Source organism: Cardiocondyla obscurior, linkage group LG15, assembly GCF_019399895.1.
Source record: "Cardiocondyla obscurior isolate alpha-2009 linkage group LG15, Cobs3.1, whole genome shotgun sequence".
Classification (NCBI taxonomy): domain Eukaryota; kingdom Metazoa; phylum Arthropoda; class Insecta; order Hymenoptera; family Formicidae; genus Cardiocondyla; species Cardiocondyla obscurior.
In genome coordinates, this window is record NC_091878.1 from 1,264,973 (window position 1) to 1,284,188 (window position 19,216).

At 45.7% G+C, this 19,216-nt stretch overlaps 1 protein-coding gene across 9 annotated transcripts in view; it reads right to left on the reverse strand.

Annotated features, from left to right (window-relative positions):
• The window catches only part of Foxp (forkhead box P), a 244,442-nt gene that overhangs the window by 113,044 nt on the left and 112,182 nt on the right, over positions 1 to 19,216 (reverse strand). For all 9 annotated transcript variants that reach the window (XM_070667133.1, XM_070667138.1, XM_070667137.1 and 6 more), the window contains one exon: positions 12,211 to 12,318. In XM_070667133.1, coding sequence (XP_070523234.1) covers positions 12,211 to 12,318 — 108 coding nt within the window. The remainder of the gene's footprint in view (positions 1 to 12,210; positions 12,319 to 19,216) is intronic.

The window sequence follows — 19,216 nt, forward strand, 5'->3', positions numbered from 1 at the left end:
AGCCCTCGTCCCCTGCGCCCTTTCCCCGCCCCTTGCCGTTCCGCTGTTCGCCACCACGGTTGAACCTTGGCAATATCAGAGAGCGACCCGATATTATGCCATTCTCAATACTGCACGCGGCCGCGCCGTATTATTAAAGGCATCGTATAGAGTGGCCGGAGCAACGAGAAAGAGCAAAAGAAAAGAGAGCGGGAGCGACGAAGAGAGCCGATCATTTTGACGGCAGTGACGTTATTTTTTCGCTTTCCGTTGCTACATGAATATTCCGCGGTGTTCTAATCGCACTGGGAGGAGTAAGCGAGGGGCAGGAAAAAAAAACTCAACACGGAGCAAAGGGAAAAATATCGAAAACCAGCGCCGCGATCATTTCGTTAATATTATGAAAGCTGTTGGGTAAAAGAAGTCATATCCGCACACGGTTTCCTAAAGTATTTTCAAATACATCGTTTGGGTGAACTATGCGCTTAAGCGCACTAAGTGATATAAAAATGCGTTGAGCAGATAGCTACGGAATCCACCGTTCAATATTCTTCTTCAAACTTGGGCGACATTAAAAAGGAGTAATATATATTCAACATCGCTGTCCTCGGATGCTGCGCGCGGCAAATAAAAACTGCAAGCTCGGAGTTCGAAAGACGGGATTCTCCTAACTCCATGTCAGCCATTTTCTCTTCCCCCATATAAATACTGCATGCATCCGCGAAGAAATCTAAGAAGAGCGTCCGTGCGGACGAAGGGCGGCAAAGGGGGAGGAAAGCGGACAAGGAAAAAAAAAAAAAAAAAAATGCAGAGGAGAAATATACGCCTCCTTCCGCCTGGCGTCGAGGTAGGTCGGAGATTCGCCTTCTACGGTGACGTATTATGCAAGCGGGTGAGGGAACGGGGGGAGGGGATGTATGGAGGCTGAGGTACGGGGGTGGTGGGAGAGGGCGTCGTTTGGCAATCTTAGGGGATTCCGTGGATACAATGGGATCTCAATACATCACTTCACCTAACCCGGCCCTCTCACTCTCTCTTTCTCTCTCTCTCTTCTTCGTCTCTTTCACCTCTCCGGGTTTTCCTTCTCTCGTGCCCTCTTAGGTTGCCGTCGTTTCTACGGAGCAGCACGAACGAGGCTCCCAGATGCCGTAATAGCTTAGGAGCTGGCGTAATAGCTGCCACTGCCTTCCTAGAGAGAGTTATAGTTCAACAACGCAGAAATGGAATCGCGAGAGAAAGGGAGCGGGGGGCGGAAGGTAGGCAGCAGGATGAGTAGAAGAGGGTGGCTCTCGCCATGAAGGAGAACGCGGAGAGGAACCGTCGGAAGATCGCCGACCCGATGCTAAAGGATCCCGGGCAAAACGACGGGGGAAACGCAATAACTGCGGCGGAGGACCGACGATTACGAGGATGCGAAATGTCGCGTACGGAGCGCGATGCATCGTGAATCGCGCGGAGCCCCGAGATCAAACTTGCCGTCGGCAGACGCGATTGGAAACTACAGGGGATGAGAGACATTGGCGAATGTCTCCCGTAATTCGGCTGCGGTGAAAAGCCAGCTTAGAATCTTGTCAGATCGATAAATTGGTTAGACCTTTTAATTTTCTATTCCAGCTGTGAGACATATGAGCTAATAATAAATAACTATAGTGCAACATTTTAATTTAAAATTAAACAAGTCTTACCATTTGACTTCGGAACAGAATAAATCGTTAGATACACGATTCCTTATCTTCATGGTGATTAATAAAAATTTTGATAGCGCGTACATTTTGCGAAAACTTCGAGTAAAATGTTTCATTACATTGGTTAATAATAAAAGACTATTTTAAAATCTAAATGATATGTCAGGATAATTAATAACTATAATTTATGATTAGTAAAGTGTTGGTATAAAAAAAAACATTTTGAAACATTTTATAATTACGAAAACTGCTGTAACAGAAAATGTAGAAACAAAATAAGTAATGATTCTAATATTTTCTTAAATGAAATTTGTTGGAGCTATTCAAATCTGCAGTTCCAAATATGGCTTTCAATCATATATTACATTTTCTATGAATACCTATTATTAAAACTCTAATAAAATATCTTATCTCTGCGCATCTATATGCGTTAATATTTAAATTAAAGATAGTATTAAAAAAGGCAATGACATTTAATTCTACGTTTTTGTTTTACTACAATGTAATGCTGAATTAATTAATATAATTAATTTCGTATAAATGCAAAATTGTTAATATATTGACGTCTCTCCTCCGAAAGATGCTCATTATTTTTACTTGTATCATTAAGCAATTTTTCGCAGTGCACAACAAAGCTGGCTATTGCCGCACGTTTTTTACTTAGCGTTCGCCACTTTTGGAAATTTATGCGACAAATTCTGCAATCACAATTTAATTATCGTATAAAGTAAATTAAAATAAATGAATTCCGCACATATCAAATTATGGTGTCAGCGATAAAGGTAGCGTCAAATTTGACCAAATTTAGATTTATATATAATCCTTTCTCAATATGAATTTATTGCAAACTAATTAAATATTAATTAAAGCGAGAATATTTAAGCTTGCCTATTCGGCGAACATAAAATTCATTTAAGCGACAAATATTTTAGTGCTACTCTTTGATTTCGAAATAAAGTTAGAAATGCACGAAGAAGGGTATCGGCGAATTATAAGCGCGAGCGACACAGAAAAGCCGAAGGATCTTGCCCGTCCCCCGAAATTCTTTTCCCCGGAAAGCAGTTTATCGACTACCACCCGTCAAACAGATACCGCCCGATCTGCCGTTGCACTTTCCAGAAGAGAAAATCACGATCACGTCTGCGACCTCCCTCATTTCTGTTTACCGTGCGCCGAGGCAGGCGCGCTACGTGATGGCGAATACTGTCATCCCGCATTCCAGTCGCGAGCATCGGGAAAGATAGAAAGAATCTCGTTGCATCGCCCGTCCCACCCGGTGTGCCCCGTCCTCTTCCGTTTCCTCCCGGTCCGGGTCCCCCGCGACCCGGCGCGCGTGGAAGGTGCATATTCAGGAGAGAAACCCGTGGAAACTCCGGGACGTTGACACCAGAAGCTGGATTCTGGACGTGGGGATGGCGGTGGTAGGTCGGACGCGACCCGTCCGTTAACATAGTATCCCCGCTAGGTGGTGGGTGGCACGGGGTAAGACAGGAGCGGAGAGGAAGCGAGGTCGCGATGCGGCGACGGTACCATGGTGGTGTCGCGCGGGAGGGGTGGAAAGAGACGCGAGTTGTTCCGGGCATAGTGAGACGTTCAAGCAGGACGGATGCGGCGCCTCCGTGCCGGACTGGACAAGGACGGGGCGATAATACGCCGACAACGTCGCCGTCGTCCTCGTCCTCGTCCTCATCGTCATCTTCGTCGTCGCTCTCGACATCGTGCGGTCGCGGACCGCCGTCGGTCCCGTGGAAAAGGCGTGGCGATATCGCGTTCGCGCACCTTTGCACCTGGTGCGCCGGGGAAGACACGCCTCCGTGGAATTCCTCTCTCCGATCCGCCTACACGCTCGCTCTCGCTCTCTCGGTTGTCCCTCTCTCTACTTCCTCCTTCTCCTCCGCGTATTGCCATGTGCGCTCCTCCGACTTTCTCATCCAGCGTTCCTCACTCGGTCCCTCTCTCTCCCTTTCTACCCTCCGTCGCCTAGGAGGAGATCAAGGATCTCTATTCTCTCCGCCGACAGTTCTCCTTGCCCCCTTCCCACCCCTTACCGTCCACCACCGCCGGCGTGCTGTCGCTCGCAGCAGGGAGGACGAGGACGCACCGCCGCAACCGCCACCGCTGCTACCACTACTACCTTTACCGCCACCACCACCGTCGCTATCAACACTGCTCCACCGCCAAAGGTCTCTCTTCGTCTCCTCTTGGACCTGTATCCTAGCTAAACCGCTACGCTTGCTTGTTGCACGTGTGTGCAGCTTGGTGCACGTACGCGTCCATCGCACGCATGCCCGCCGAGCTCGACGTCTAGTATCAGCGTGGGTTGCCGGTGTCTAGCTTCGCTGGGAGAGGAGAATGCACACGTAAAAGTGCGCGCGCAGTGCTCTCTCTATCTCTACCCCTGGCCCATCCGCCCACTCGATATTCGCCGGTGTCCCGGCCACGTGATTCCCCTCTCGGCCTCATCTCTGGCCGGCGTCGGTTTCAAGGGAGGAAGGACGGGGGGAGGGAGGAAGGCGGAAAAAGACGGAGCAAGAGTCTTCGGCGAAGTGCGATTACCACAGACTCGCAGAATCCTTCGGCTTTTCTTCCCTCCTACCGTCGTCTCCTTTCGCTCGCCTCCCCCGCGTCTCTTCTTTCCTCCTCCTTCTTCTTTTTTTTTTTCGTTCTTTTTTTTTTTCACTTCCTTCCGACGCGAAGCTACCGTCGGGATGTTCCTACGTGCACGTCTCGTACCGAGGGACGAAAGACGTGGGTATTGATCAGACCTCGCCGCGGCTGCGGAAGTAGCCGACATTATTTCACGGGAAACCGGCTGCCTCTCTCTCCGTATGCGCTCGCTATTAACGCGTTCGTTTCTATTAATTAGGCGACTAAACAATCCGCCGTTTTACGTACGATATTGAGAAACTTGCGAGGACCAAGCGGTAGGTCACTTTTATGTTACGAAACATCATGAAAACTTATCTTGAAAGCAGAAAAAGAAATAAAGCTTTACATTTTTTTTTTTTAAATCGTTAATCTCATCTTTTGCATCCCAGTGCTCAAGTCATAAACGGGGAAGAAAGAAAACGCGAATTCTAAAACTGTGAACGTACTGTGGCTAGTAGAGTACACGAGAATATAAAGCGAAGATATACGGTAAATGAAAGGGTCGACACACGTTTCTGCTGGATCGGCGAAATTTCTTATCTGCGAGACTTGACACTTGTAACGAGCACCGCTCGCGAACAAAAATCGCGACCTGTCGCGTAAAAATGATACAATATACGCGCGAAGGAATTGTAAGTCACGCGCTGGAATTTATTTTTAACAATGCTTATGTCTAAGATCAATCGAAGGCGCGACGTTGACAGTCGCGCTTACATTTTTAATAATTTAGGTAATTTCTCATGTTCCCTTCCGACAAAGAAGTTAGCTTATTTCTTACATTTTTTAATTATGCAACCACGAATCGCCTATATGTCTTAGAATTTATAACGTTATTAACAACAAGTACAATTTGCCATAAAATAATACAAAACAACGTTAAAATAAATAAGTTAAAAAAAAGCGTTGCCTCGTATCGAGATGATATTCTCAGGAAAAAAAAAAAACGCGCGGGTCAAACGTACGCTGAGACGTTCGTATTTTATGCCGCATCATAATTCAAATATCGCAGTATATAAAATTCAAATCGTTCGTCGTAAAGTATGAAGTCGTTTCAAGTCGAATAAGGGTGGTGCATTAGCGGCCGGACCTGCGTAAGACTGCATTTAATGCACAGTGAAATCAGTAAATATCCTTTTCATTGTATCCCTTCGCGTTGGAAAGAAGTCCAAGTATCGTTAAAAATATCAACTTTTGCGCGTAGAGATTCTCGGTGGCTGTCGAATCGAGTCGCAAACATCGGAAAAAGCTATTAAGACGTCGTTTACGACGTCGATTAAAATTGGATCAATCTTAATCACGATCCGAAAGCACCGTTACCGTGGTTAACATTGTCGTTCGGCGAATCAAAGTTTCAGCTGCAGCTCGTAACTGCCGTTGATTTATTATTTAGAGATATGCATTTGTAGAAAAAAATCTCTCTTGTCCCGCGTGTTTTTCTGCTCGATGAATAACAATAAAAATAGTAATGAGTCATACTAATAGTCGATACTAATTTAATTTCGATAAAATTTTTATACGAGTTTTTTCGTTTCTAATTGCGTTAAAGTTTTCATAGATATTCCCTCGTAATCTATTTTCATCAACTCTAATAACGAATACCTAGAGATAACTAAACTTGAAACTCTTTTAACAAACACCTCGAGTTGGAGGCGGAAAGAAAAACCGCTCCACTTGACGAAAAGTTTAATTTATAAGTTAATAAATGTGATTGAGTGCATTTCTTTTTTTTTTTTTTCTTTTCGTATTCACGATGTTCAATGCCTTCCTTATTTCGCGTGCCGGCGCACGCAAATTTGTTTGCCTACGAAACGGTAAACATATTACATTTCGTAACTCGAGATATAATCCGCTTTGCACGCGATCGGCAGTAAGTGCGCCGGGTAATTACACACGCGTACACACGCTCAGCTGACGGGTGTTGCAATTTCGTCGCATTAAAACGTCATAATGCCGCGGCGACGCTCGCGACGAATCGGCGGCGCGCGTTCGCACATTTGCACGCGGAGTCGCATTAAATTAATGCTCCGCTATTCCGCGCGCACGCAATCACACTTAAAAACTCGTGCCCTCGCCCCTCTGACGGCGGGGAGGGAGGCGCGGAGCACCGTCTTCCGCCGCATCCGAGACCCGGCGGCGCCGAGGGAGAGCGTGCAAGCTCGAGCGCCGGGTGAGATCGCGTACGCTGGCAATTATTTGCGCAGCTCCTTACCCGCGGCGCGGGTTCATTAAGACACTAATTACCGGCGTGCATGCGTGTGCACGTAAGAAGCTGAGTATATACGACGAGGTACAACAACGGGCCCGGCTGGCTCGCTCAGCTCTGCGCGAACTCTCTCCTCCTCCCCCCCGCGACGCTGTACCCTTCTTGCCCGAGTATGTAGTGGAGCTAGGTAACGCGCGAGAGCTCTCTGGCACGTTCCAGACATCTATTTACAAGGTTGCACGTTTCGGTTACGTTGTTAGAGACCTAACTTGGCTCCGACCGCCTGCCCGCCCGCCTGCTCGCCGTTTGCCTCGGGTTAGTCCGGGGTGAGCAAAACCAAACTCTGCCGCTACTGTATAACATTTCGCTGCGCCTGAGAGCTCTTCCGGAGCGCATTATTCACGTTGCATTCGCGGGTCGCGTTTTTATGCGTTCTTAATCGATAGTATTGCCGCGAATTAATAATCGCTGGATGGATGACACCGAATATCCACGCAGTGGTTTGAAACATATTTTTGCGGTGTTTTACGACGTGGAAGTTACGGTATTTGTTAAGAAAAAAGGGAGATTGTTATTTTGTATACGATATCGAGTAACGCACGAAGGGTAGTTGTCACAGAATCGGGATTATACTTTGGTTGCGTTGTTGGTGTACACGCAACGTGCTGCGTGGAAACTGTTGCAGCGGCCACGTGGTGTATCGCGGGTGAGGCTGCGTTTTCCACAGGCGGGGAATGACAGGGGTGTATACGGTCGGCCGATCAGTAGGTAGAGGGGTTGTTTAGAGCGAGCGAAAGAGAGGATGACAGACGGAGAAAGGGGAGAGGTGGAGGAACATCGAGGAGGGGTGAAAAGCACGTGGCGCAGGCGACGCGCGCCTCTCTGCCACGGGTGGCTGTATATCTATCGGGCTTTCCACCCCCAGCATCACCCCCACTTGTTGTGCTTTACCGTGTTGTGTTGCTATGTTGCCTTGTGTATCGAGAAAGTTCAACGCCGGCTAGACGATGTTTTCCATTCACCGGATTTAGCGGTCTCGGAATCAACAGGCTTCCACCGCGAAGGCAAGTCGAAGGAACCACGAGGAAGATCTCCTTTTCGACGTAATCGAAGATTAAGAATAGCGCGAATTTACGGAAGTGGAATATACCAATGGCAGAAATAGCCCTCTATCTCAAAATTCGCAACAGAAGTTCTTTTCCGAAATTCAATGGAAATTCGTGAGCGAGCAAATTTTTTTTGTAATTAAGAACGTTACGACAAACGTCACGTAATTTTAATATAATGAAAAAAAAAATGTATGTATATATGTATAAAGCTAATAATAAATTTTTTAATACATTATAAAATTTTTACGAGTTAAGTTTTTAATCGCCTTGATATTAAATATTAATAATTATATCTGTTACGAGAGAAGAAAGATACCGAGATGGTAAGATACCGAGTCTTGAAGGGGATGTATGATTATTGGACACCCTTTGCCGAGGTGTACTATAGAATATTAAAGATAGCAAGTCCTAAAGGGAGAAGGAACAGAGAAAAAGACCTTTATTTTGAACGCCACGAGAAAGTTTTCCAGGAGTATCGTTTCAAAATTCTAATTTTAATATACAATTTTAGAATGCAAATTAAATTGTAAAATATTACCTAACTATTTTTTTATTTTTTATTTTTTAATACGTTTAAAACTTCTATTCTTCTTCTGATAAAACTTCGCATAATAAATTCGAGAAATGTAGATGCTCATTTAATTCAGTTTAGCGCGTTGCGGTAGTTTTTTCTAATCCTCCTATTTATCCTGCCGAAACACGTTGAAGCGAGAGAGATTTTCATGTCGATTTCGATTGCACCCTCGAGAATTAAATTCCTTTTTAGCATCCGAGCAATTTCTTTTTACGGGATTCGCGAACGTTTAATTGGCCGAACTGAGAAGCAGGTAGCAACATTAATTGCAGCGGGGATTGCTGGTCAGGTGGTTGCCTAATCACGGGGGTTACGCGGCGGTGGATCGGACCGGCGCGTCGGAAAAGGCGCCTTGCATTGAATGCTAAACAAAAGTTAATTTATATCCGGAGGTCGAGACTATGCTGGAGATCGGGAGATGAATGGCTGTTCTCCGTGCATACCAAGTGGGATGCCGAGCCCTCCAGGACCGCGGAGTTAAAGATCTTGGGGGATGCTCCCTGCAGGGGTAGTCGCTTGTATCTTCAAATATCACGTACGCGGGCGGCGAACTGGGTTTTAGGAGCTCGTCAAAAGTCGCTCGATCGCCGCTTGATTTCTATTCAGGCGGCACGTTTTAGTATGAATTCGAACGCAGTGAATGATATTCACCCCGCGGCACCTAACTATCAGCATCGACGAACCTCGCGTAGTTCCCTTACATTAATAGTAAATTCTAAAAGCTAATTTCGACGTGTGTAGTAAATTTTAAAATATTTATGTAATACAGTAAAAGTGCAAGTTAAAAATAAAAAAAAAATATATGTATATATATAATTTTGATAAATGCAATTAATAATGCCGAACGTAATCTTAATCATTATTACCTGTAGTCCGTAACAAGAATTACGATGCGGAGATAAAAAGCGAAGCGAGCGGGTACTCCAGCCTTTATCGATTTGCGGAAAGAAAAACTTTCCGAGCACGTATCATCACGGTGACGAGCGGGATTCGCATCGCGAGCTTCCGAATCTAGGTGGTTTAATCTATCATTGCGACGGCGAGACGAGAAGCCGGGGGTAACTAGCACGGAATAATTAATAAATGCAGGGTGCATTAGTATGCGTTGCGAGGGATGAGTTCGTGCGGACCTGAGTCGGATGAGCGCGGACCCGGGGCTCGAAACCCGGGAATTATAAAATAATAAAGAGAAAATTACGTAATGTGAGGATCAGATGAGAATTAGAGGACAATGAAGACGGGGTAAACCTCCCGTCGTCTAAAGGGGGCCGCGCGCTCGCCAAAGGGGTTGGCGCGGGGCGGAAAGCCGGAGGTCGAGGACCAGACGTCTTAATGTCTGCATCGTCGGGAGCTCGTCCCTCGCGCATGACTATCTCTACGACCCTTATATCTTTCCGATAAGAACCGTAAGTCCTGGGGATAAATTCGACTCTTTCTGAACCTTTGATACTTTGAATTCCGACGCGTTAAGTCTGGCACGATTCGGTATATCTAATTATTTGGGAACGTCTGAAAAATGGGATTCAAATTTTTATCATTCAAAGAAGTTCGTCAGTCATGTCACTCACACATATATATATATAGTTTGCGAGCTCACTTTTCTTGTAAAAATAACCGTCTAGATGGTAGGACACAAATTAAAAGATTTGTTACAAAAATATCTCGCGAGAACTGATCCAGGCGTCGCGCGGCAAAAAGATATATATTTCAAACATAAGATATCTAATTACGTATTATTCCTAACACAGCAGCAACGTTAAAAAGTCGCTCTTCCACCCCACCTCCCTGCCCCTTTCGCAACCCTTTTATTATGAGAACCGACAAAATGTCGCGAGACTTATCGAAATGGAATACGATGTCGCCGCGGGTGCTAATCGAGGATTCTAATTAGTAGTCAGCCGGCGCAGACTCGACGCGACTTTGTAAATGGTAACAATGTTATGTAATTAGGTAAAAAGTTCTGTAATCAAGAAGTAGATCTTCCGAGCCGTCCGCCGTACCATCGCGCTTTCGTCTGATCCTCCCACCCTCATTCGTATTAAAATAGTCTCGCTAGGAAAGCGTGCGTTGTGCTCTGCATATCTTAAAACCCAGGGGTTGCCGCGGGGACGCTCTAAGAGCCACCCCCGTTCTGATTTTTGCCGCGATTCATATTACTACAGGCGTGGCTGAGATTATGAGGGCGGTGTGAGAGAATCAACGTTCTTCCGCCGGAAATTTCGGCTATATTGAGACGCGCGGAGTACTCGCGCGGCGGAGTAAGCTCGAAATTTCGTGGGGCCAATTATGCAAACTTCACGAGGGGAAGGCGAAAAATATCGTAAACGGAAAATTACTCAACTTTAATTGTTGGCAAGAAATTATTGCCGTAAGAAAATTCATTATACCACCGCGGGTTTAGCGGACGTCGTTGTTTATTCTGGCGGCAGTGACACATATATTGCTGCGTATTATTTCTCGAGATGCTGACAAATGCATACGTGATTGCGGCAAACAAGGTACTGTACCGCGTCGTCGTCACGTAGACGCGCTCGCGATACCGTAGCAATTCGCGCGTATAACCACGTGTACGAGCGGCGTAAAAGGAGCTGCGCCGCGGTTAAGCACACGCGTGTATGCGCGCATGAGATCATCGGTCGCGTACATACGCTCACGGAAACGCTTACGTCAGTGGTTTCGGTTGCTTTTGTTACTTTGCAAACGATCGCGCCGATATGATGGTATCAGGAAGACGACCGTCGATTGCACACGTGCGCGTGACAGTTCGCGAGCGTTTAATAATTCTTAGACAAACAAAGTGTGTCATCCGTTCAAGTATAATTATCTCGAGCTTACAGATAATTTGAAACCTATCGGATTTGTTTCACGTTTATCATATTAAAGAAATACTTTCGTTAAAAAAAAAAAAATTGTAATTAATAAGAAGCGATGGATAAATAAATCAGCGGACGTCAAAAAATAGCTACTACGACTTGTACGTATTAAAACGCGAATATTGGCGCATCATCAAGTAATTTAGATTTCGAACGGAGATTATCGTGGTCGTGCGCAGGATGTGACTCATGCACAATGACACGTGTAACTTGGCAAGAAATATTCATCGTGCCGCGTACTCTTGCGAAACCTATAATATCGAATGGTAATCTGAGTCCGAGCGCGATTCCTAAGATTTTTCACAACAGGACATTGGATCGCGGCGAGAATTAGAATTAGCACGTCGAGTAAAGTAACCGTAAAAATAAGAAAAAAAAAAAAAAAAAAAAAAAAAACCGGCCAGATTCGGTGACACATTCGCTCGTTAAGTTCCTTGAAGGATAAATAACGGACACGCGTACGGAGGGAGGGCTCGACACGGTGGAATTAAATAAAAATAAAACGCGGGATAATAATGTTAGCGAAGGAGCCGAGAGCCCAAGACAAATAGCTGAGGGAAAACAAAGCGTATTATAAATACCGGGTGACAGGACGAGTGGTGCGGGAGAACGAGCGCGAGCGTAAGAGGGTGGCCGGCTACGGACGGACCGAAGGGTGGAGGCACCCGAGAAGGGGTATGGCGATATAGTGGCCGACGACTCCTGAGAGAAAACGCTCGAGGAAGCAGCGACCCCGCCAGCATTTTTGCTACCTGCCGACACAATGAGCCGCCGGATTTCTTTTCCCGTTCCCACCCCCCTCCCTCCCCCTTCTTCCTTCCACATCCTCGGCGCGGGCACTCTTACTCGCCGGAATTATAAATTTGACGCACCCACCCTCGCCGAGAACCCGAGAGTTAGAGCCGATAATATTTAAAGCGCATTACGCGAAACATACAACCGATTGATGTAAAAAGAATAAGTCCCGGATGAAGTTCCACTCATCCTTTTGAAAACTTCCGCGTCTCGCCGGTTACGAACGGTAAAACTGTAGATTAAATTTATTTCACTGCCTAACGATGTTCCACGATTATCGTATAACCGGTGTAGTTTATGCGTTAAGATAAATGAGGTAAAAAAAATGTTTAAAGGTACTTACATTGGGACGGCCGTGGCTGCGCGGATTCAGCTGCCAGGGAACTGCCGATGGCTGAAAATGCTCCTTTCCCCACGAACCGTTGTCAAATGGATTTTCACCGATGTGTCCCTGAAACAAAACAGTATTACGATTATTGAGATGCAGTTATAATTATAAAGACATATGTGTGTAACACATTTCTCAACGTAAGACATTATCTCTATTTCAATTTTATTATTCCTGAAATATATATTTTCGACGTATCTCAAAGATACGTACGGCTCGATCCCTAATAATTTCTCCTTTAGCCTCGTTCAAGAGTCTCTCTTAAAGAGGTTCCGTCGGTAATGAATCGTAAAAATCGTTCGTGAAATACACGAAATTATTTGCATGCTCGCGCGAGTCGTGACCGTAGGATTTTTATTTCCAAGCCTCAATAAACAAGAAAAGTTACAACGACGGGGCAGGTCGAGGGGCATCGATCTCTCGAGGCTCCTCGGAGTTTCAAAGTTTTTTTTTTTTCCTTCTTTTTCGGCGCTTTTCCGCGTCGCCCGCCGCCTCGCCGGCGAAGCTTATTTTTGTAATATATTCCGCGAGCCGCGGCGCGCGTTTCCCCCCTCTACACTTTCCCGACTTTGCACCCTGTAAGCCTTATTTTTCTTTTAACTTTATTTCTAACCTAGAATCTCTTCCGACGGCAAGGTGGCACGCACATAAATCACCGGGTATAATGAGAACACTTCGTCTTCGGGTGCTTCGCCCTCTCGGTCGCAGACGCATCCTCTCCCGCGGACCGGCTATTATATTATTCGTTGCCTCGCCGAGGAAATCACTCGGCCGGCCGACGTGCTTATATTAATATTCATTTTCCTCGCGAGGTGACAGCGGCATTTCGCCCGCCGGCACGGGAGGACAAAGAGCGCCCGTCGATTTCAAAATGACCTCAAAGATCCGCGCGGATCCCGCGGACACGCGACACACGCGCGCGGACTCGTGTAATTTAAATATGATATTTTACTAAATGTCACACAATGGACCATTTTATGCGCTATTGATACTGCGGAATATTTTACCTGCCGTATTTCATGATGTGAAGTTTTATTTACATTGCCGTTATTTTAAATCGCGTTTTTTGCCGTAAAAAGCGAGGCATCGTGCGGCGCCGACTTTATTAAAATATATACGTGACGTGCCTCGGTCGCTTTTCGATGTTTTCGAGCGATCGCGCAAACAGATCTATTTTTTTTTTTTCTTTTTTAAATACCGTCGCCGCAACGTACATGTGTTTCTTGTACGTTTCTTTTTCCTCAACGTTTTCAAAGTTATAAACTGCGATCTCAAGTAAACGCTCGCGCAATAATATCGTCGTCGTATCGAGCCTACGGCTACGCAGCAAATGTGTCAGTGGTCTCGAAATCTCTAAGAAAGCAGGAATGAATATCTAAGCGATTTAAATAATGCGCAACGTTACGGAGACCTCGTGGTCGTAAATTTTGAAACGAGCCGCAAGAACGCCCGTGATCGATTACAGCGCGAAGTCGGCATCAACCCGAAGGGTGTAATTACAAAATGTAACTCCGTTTGTTTCCACGCGCGACGCGCATAGGGGTGGCGAGGCAATATGTAACGATCGTCACGCGCGATCGATGAAACTTGCTTGTCCTCCTTCTCCCCCATCTCTCCCTCTCTCTCACCCCTTCGCCACTTACTTCGGTTTTCCTTTTTCTCACCCTTTCTCTAAAAAGAGAACCCCGCGTGTTCTCTGTATACGAGGCAGAAATAAACAGTCGCGGTGGAAAATACTGAACCGGATAGCATATAGCATAAATATGTGGTGGCTATTGAGGCACATTGTGTGCCGTTGCATTTGCATGAAGCCGGCCGCGTTCTCAGCGCGCAGCTGGACATACACGCGACAAAAGAAAACGCGCAAACAAAACACGCGACGCACACCGACCGCTTGTCGTCGTCCTCGTCATCGTTTCGCTCGCGCGCGCCCGGCATCGCGGAATGTTGTATGTTAAGTATTGTGCCACGTGGAAATAAACAAACGGATCTTTTACCGTAGCGCGACAAGCCCGAAGATCCGACATCCCTCTCGCGACGTGCCTCATTGTCAAATCGCGTCACGTGCGCGAGCGACGACGCGCGAGCAACGCGGAATTGACGGCGATTTTAATTAACTTCTCTGTTACCGTCTCCGAGCGAGGATCAGTTGCAGTTAAATGCCTTTTATATTTATATATATATTATATGTATATGCATATACATATATATAATCGTAACCGTAAAATTGGACGATGCCAATGCGGAGAATATAGACTTTGTCTTCTTTGCAGAACAAATTCCCGCACACACGCGCGCGCACGTTATGCACCGCTAAAATAACATTTCTTACTTGAGCTATAGAAAATGAATCTCGCGTCGATAATGTACGCATAAATAAATAATATGAGAAAGCTAAGAACTAGCGTATTACAATACGGGGGAGTAGTTGATTCCGAAGTACCACCTCCGTGACTCTTTCATTCTGCACTTAAACAAAATTGAGCCTTTACGTAACCCGCCTCGTAGATTTTATTAATTAATGATTTTTAACGAAAATGCGAACGGTGCTGGTTTTACGCCAATCTAATAACACCCGCGGCATAAATCACACGGTTACGATCGCAGCCGCGCGCCTCCTGGTATTCGTAGCTTCGCATTAAGCGGGGCACTAACCGCGACCTAATTCGCAGATAAGATAAGTCGTTAAGTGCACGGCGCGCGCGGCAGCCCCCTCGCGATACTACCCGGTGTTTTATTGCCGTGGCGGCCCACTCCCACCGCCCTCCTTCGGGGCACGGTGAGATTTATTGTAAAATTCGATAGATATTGCCAATTACAACCCCCGCGGCGATACCGCCGGCGCGGTGCAGCGCGGCACGACTCGCGCTATCAACGGAGACGAGGGCGAAGGGGGGAGGGAGGGAGCACCTTCCGGTCGCGCCTCGAGAATTTTAAATGCGTTTTATGTACAGAGACGACGCGGTGCGTTGCATAAATCCGTCCTCGTGAAAATATGATTACGATCACTCTCCCCGGCGCCGTACAAAAGAGAGAGAAAGAGAGAAAAAGAGAAAGAGAGATAGAGAGAGAAAATGGAAGAAAGCCACGAGCAGCTCGCGCAGTTCCCCTCAGACGCGGCGCGGCGATAAAACGTTCCATTTCGTCCCGAGTGTCTCACGAGGAGGCCGAATAATCTCGTCAATTATTATTTTTACTACTGCCTTCTACATGCTAATTTTTCGCGCGCATAGCACGTCTCTCAGGATCGTCGGCCGAGTGTCTCGCGTATGAAATGGCGCCTGTGCATAATTAATATGCAATCAGTTTCCCCGAGATCGGCAGGATTTCCCAGCGATCGCCGCTATTCATTTGCAATTCGATTACTTACGGCATTTACGGCGTTAGCGCGCGGCTGTAAGTGTAAATGGACTTTTACCGCGAAACGCCGCGAACGATCCACCGAGTCGTACTTAAATTGGCATTTAATAACGAGCTCGCGGAGATATTTCAGTTGTAATTTAATAATTAATGTACAACGACGGGGACAATATCGATAAATTTATGCCAAATCCAAGTAATAAGACTAATTTATCACGTTATTCGACGGCATCAATGGAAACTGTTTGTCACGTCATTTAAACGTTAAACCCATACTCGTTATACGTATATTTTATCATTATCGTTAAACGAACATCGACTTTGTTATTTCTATTTTTCTTTTTTTCTTTTACTCATTTTTTTTTTAACCGCGCAAATAATCTACCTCTAAAATGTATAAAAACTTAAACGGTATAAAATTAAATCTCTTCGTACATATAAAATCGATGGGTTTACGCGAACGTAGCTTCGTCCAATCTCTGACGGAACAAGAGAACCCAACGAAACAATATTCCGTACCGCCGGCAATTTTTATCCGCCGTTAGCTCATGTAATGCCGACAAATAGACGCGGCTCGGCTCATTCGAACGCGGCCGTCCGAGACCGGACGAGTTACGGCCGCGGGGGCCTCTAAAAATAAATATGTTGTTTATTCACAAGTAAACCGGATGCCGTTGTTTGCTTTGGAGCAAATTGTTTTGTTAAGTTTTGCCGCCGCGAGAACGAGGCCGCCGCACGCCCGCCCGCCTCCGCGCGAAAGACAGAAACGCGCGCGATGCGAAGACGGCATGAGGGATGAACGGGAAAGGGAGGTCGGGGGAAGGGGAGGCATGACGGAGCCGAGCGTCCCGGTTCCTCTGTGCTTTTTCCGGTATGTTTTGCCTCTCGCCGTGACGCGTGCTAGAATTCTCCAGCTGTATCCTACCACTAATAACTGACACCGTGACACGTACGGCGCGTGAAGACGCGACGAACAGCTGACGCCGTAATCGCGATTCTCATAGTGATAGCCAGATTGCGTCAGGCGAGTGATTTGCATCGCCGGTGACTCACCGGTCAAAAATAAGATTAACGCGCTTAGGCGCCGTCATCGCCGGGATGTAAGAATATATCATTACGCGCGTGTCATCGCGATTGCACATTTGTACTTTATAGACGTGGCAATAATAACCGGAGGCCACACTTGACGGTGGATACATTCAATCGTCGATCACTTTGTGTTGCTTAGCTCGCGCGGATGCGCTCGAATTATTTTTCCTCGTGCGTTTATACAACGGCGAAGTGATATTATTTTCTTCCGATTGCGAATCGGTGTAACACATTGTACGTATGTACATTTTGCGCGGTGGAATTTCCCGAGTAAAAGCCGCTGTGCGAGAAACGCGCCAAGTTCCGCGCGCGGCGTACGAATAAATGCAGAAACGAGCTCGTAAATTTACGCGAAATAATTCCCCGAGATAGAAAGAAGTCGATTCCTATGCGATGCGATTTTTCATCGATAGCTAACGTATGTTAAAGTTGCGCGCCGTTTTCAGCCGCGAGACCAGAGTTAACGCTGTACGGTTCTTCTCGAGACGTTCGTGCGCGGTGCAACATGCAAGGTATTCTTAGCATCCACTTCGCGGGCATAAAGTTGCGATATGCACCGATTCCCCGCATTTCGCGTTTACTTTCTAGAGTGGCGTTGTGCATAATGCAAACAACGTACAATATATCCGCACCAAAGATAGAACGCTCGCGGCGCATTCGAATTATTATTTTAACAACTGGCTGAATTGCTTCATCGCACCTCAGATTCGTATTTTACTTGGATCGCCGAGCGGCCGCCTCGCGCGGCAAAGTGTTCGAATTTAATATGCGAATACATTACGCAATTTTATTATTACTCCCGCCGAACGGATCGCGATCTCTTTTCTTATCATCGTCGATTTAAGTAAAGTAATAACAAATCACGCAAATATTAACAAAAAAAAAAAAAAAAATACTTAATCTTTGAGATAAATGCAGACGACGCAAGCTGCGCTGTGGGTAGCGTGCGCGTAGAATTAATTTAATTCCCTCCCATTATAATCCCAAGACCTACGTGGTCTTTCACGCGAAATCAACCCGGATAACTACACGTGTTCAGTGTACATAGCGTAAAATCCGACAAATGCAATTATGAATCTTGTGGGACACTCGAGAGGAGCAAAACTCGACGACCGGTGGGAAGGTACATCAAGTGGAAAGACAAAAAAAGAAAGCCGGGGAAAAGAAAGAAGCACAGGCTGACGTGAGAACTGAAGGAAAGAAGACAAAAGAAGAGTCACCGAGGAAATTGAAAATTTGTAGCCTCGTTATTTCATTTAAAATCCAGAACTTTGTGAAATAATCGCGCTCGTCGTAAGAACGCCGCGATGTGAAATAATTTTACGCATGTAAATGCATGCGCGGTGCCTCTCTTATCTATTGAATATTTGAGCGCCGGCTTAAGACGTAATGCCGAATTAATAATCGCATTAGATTGCCGCCGGGAGGGAAAAAAAGAGAGCGAGAGAGAGAAAAAAAAAGAGAGAGAGAGAGCACACATTCGCGGCGGCACAATTTACTGATTGGCGTCCTTACCATTAGCCGGCTTAAAATTATTTGTGATCGTTGGCGCGTTCGTTTGCTGACAAACACTTTTTCCCAATTTCGACGGGCGTTGTCGTCATCGTGGCACACTTGTTCAAACACGAGTTGGCGCGCATAAATAACATCACGGCGTAAATAACATTAACACGTGCGCCCTGTACGTGGGTGTCGAATTTCCGAAGTCAAATCGATACGCACGAGCCGAACGGTATCACGCTATGTGTGCCTGTACTTTTCATTTCAAGCAGCAAAAAATTTCAGTCAGCCTTTTAACCTATGACGCAAAAAAAAAAAAAAAAAAAAAAAAAATAAATAAATAATAACTAATTGCACCGATGTATCAGAATAAATAGCTGTATTAAAAATACCCGTTGAATGCTTTATTTTTTTTATATTTGTGTCAAGATAATACCTCGATATAATAAATGCGTGTGAATTTAGAGAAAGTGAAAGAACAAAATGTATCGTAATTCTGACAACTCAGCATACACATACTCTCGGAAACTGCGAGCTTGACTGTATGCTCGCGAGGGCAATAGCATCTCTCAAGGCTACTCGATATGAACGGCTGAAAGATCCAGCGGTTCAATCTGCGCAATTAGATTATCTGACTAATTTGCTTTAATCGTGCCCGTTCCATCATATTTTCCAAGCATATCGACACTTTTATGACATCAACAGCGTGGTGCAACAATAAACATGTTTACTCGTTTCAATATCTCGGGAATAATATATAAGTATTAAAAAAAAAAAAAAAAATTTCTTTTTAACGATGGTGACTTATAATTTTACGTCACGACGAAATATTCGCTTTAATATTAGAGATGGTGTCGCGAGTCGCGTATCTAAACACAAAAATAATAAGTCGGCGGTTGTCTTTTCTTTGCGTCGGTGGGCCAGCAGCTAAGGCACGGCTGGTGGTTGGAAGGGTGGTTGCCGGGTGGCGAAACGCTACCCGAATAAAAATGGGGTGTTTATAAGCAAGTAT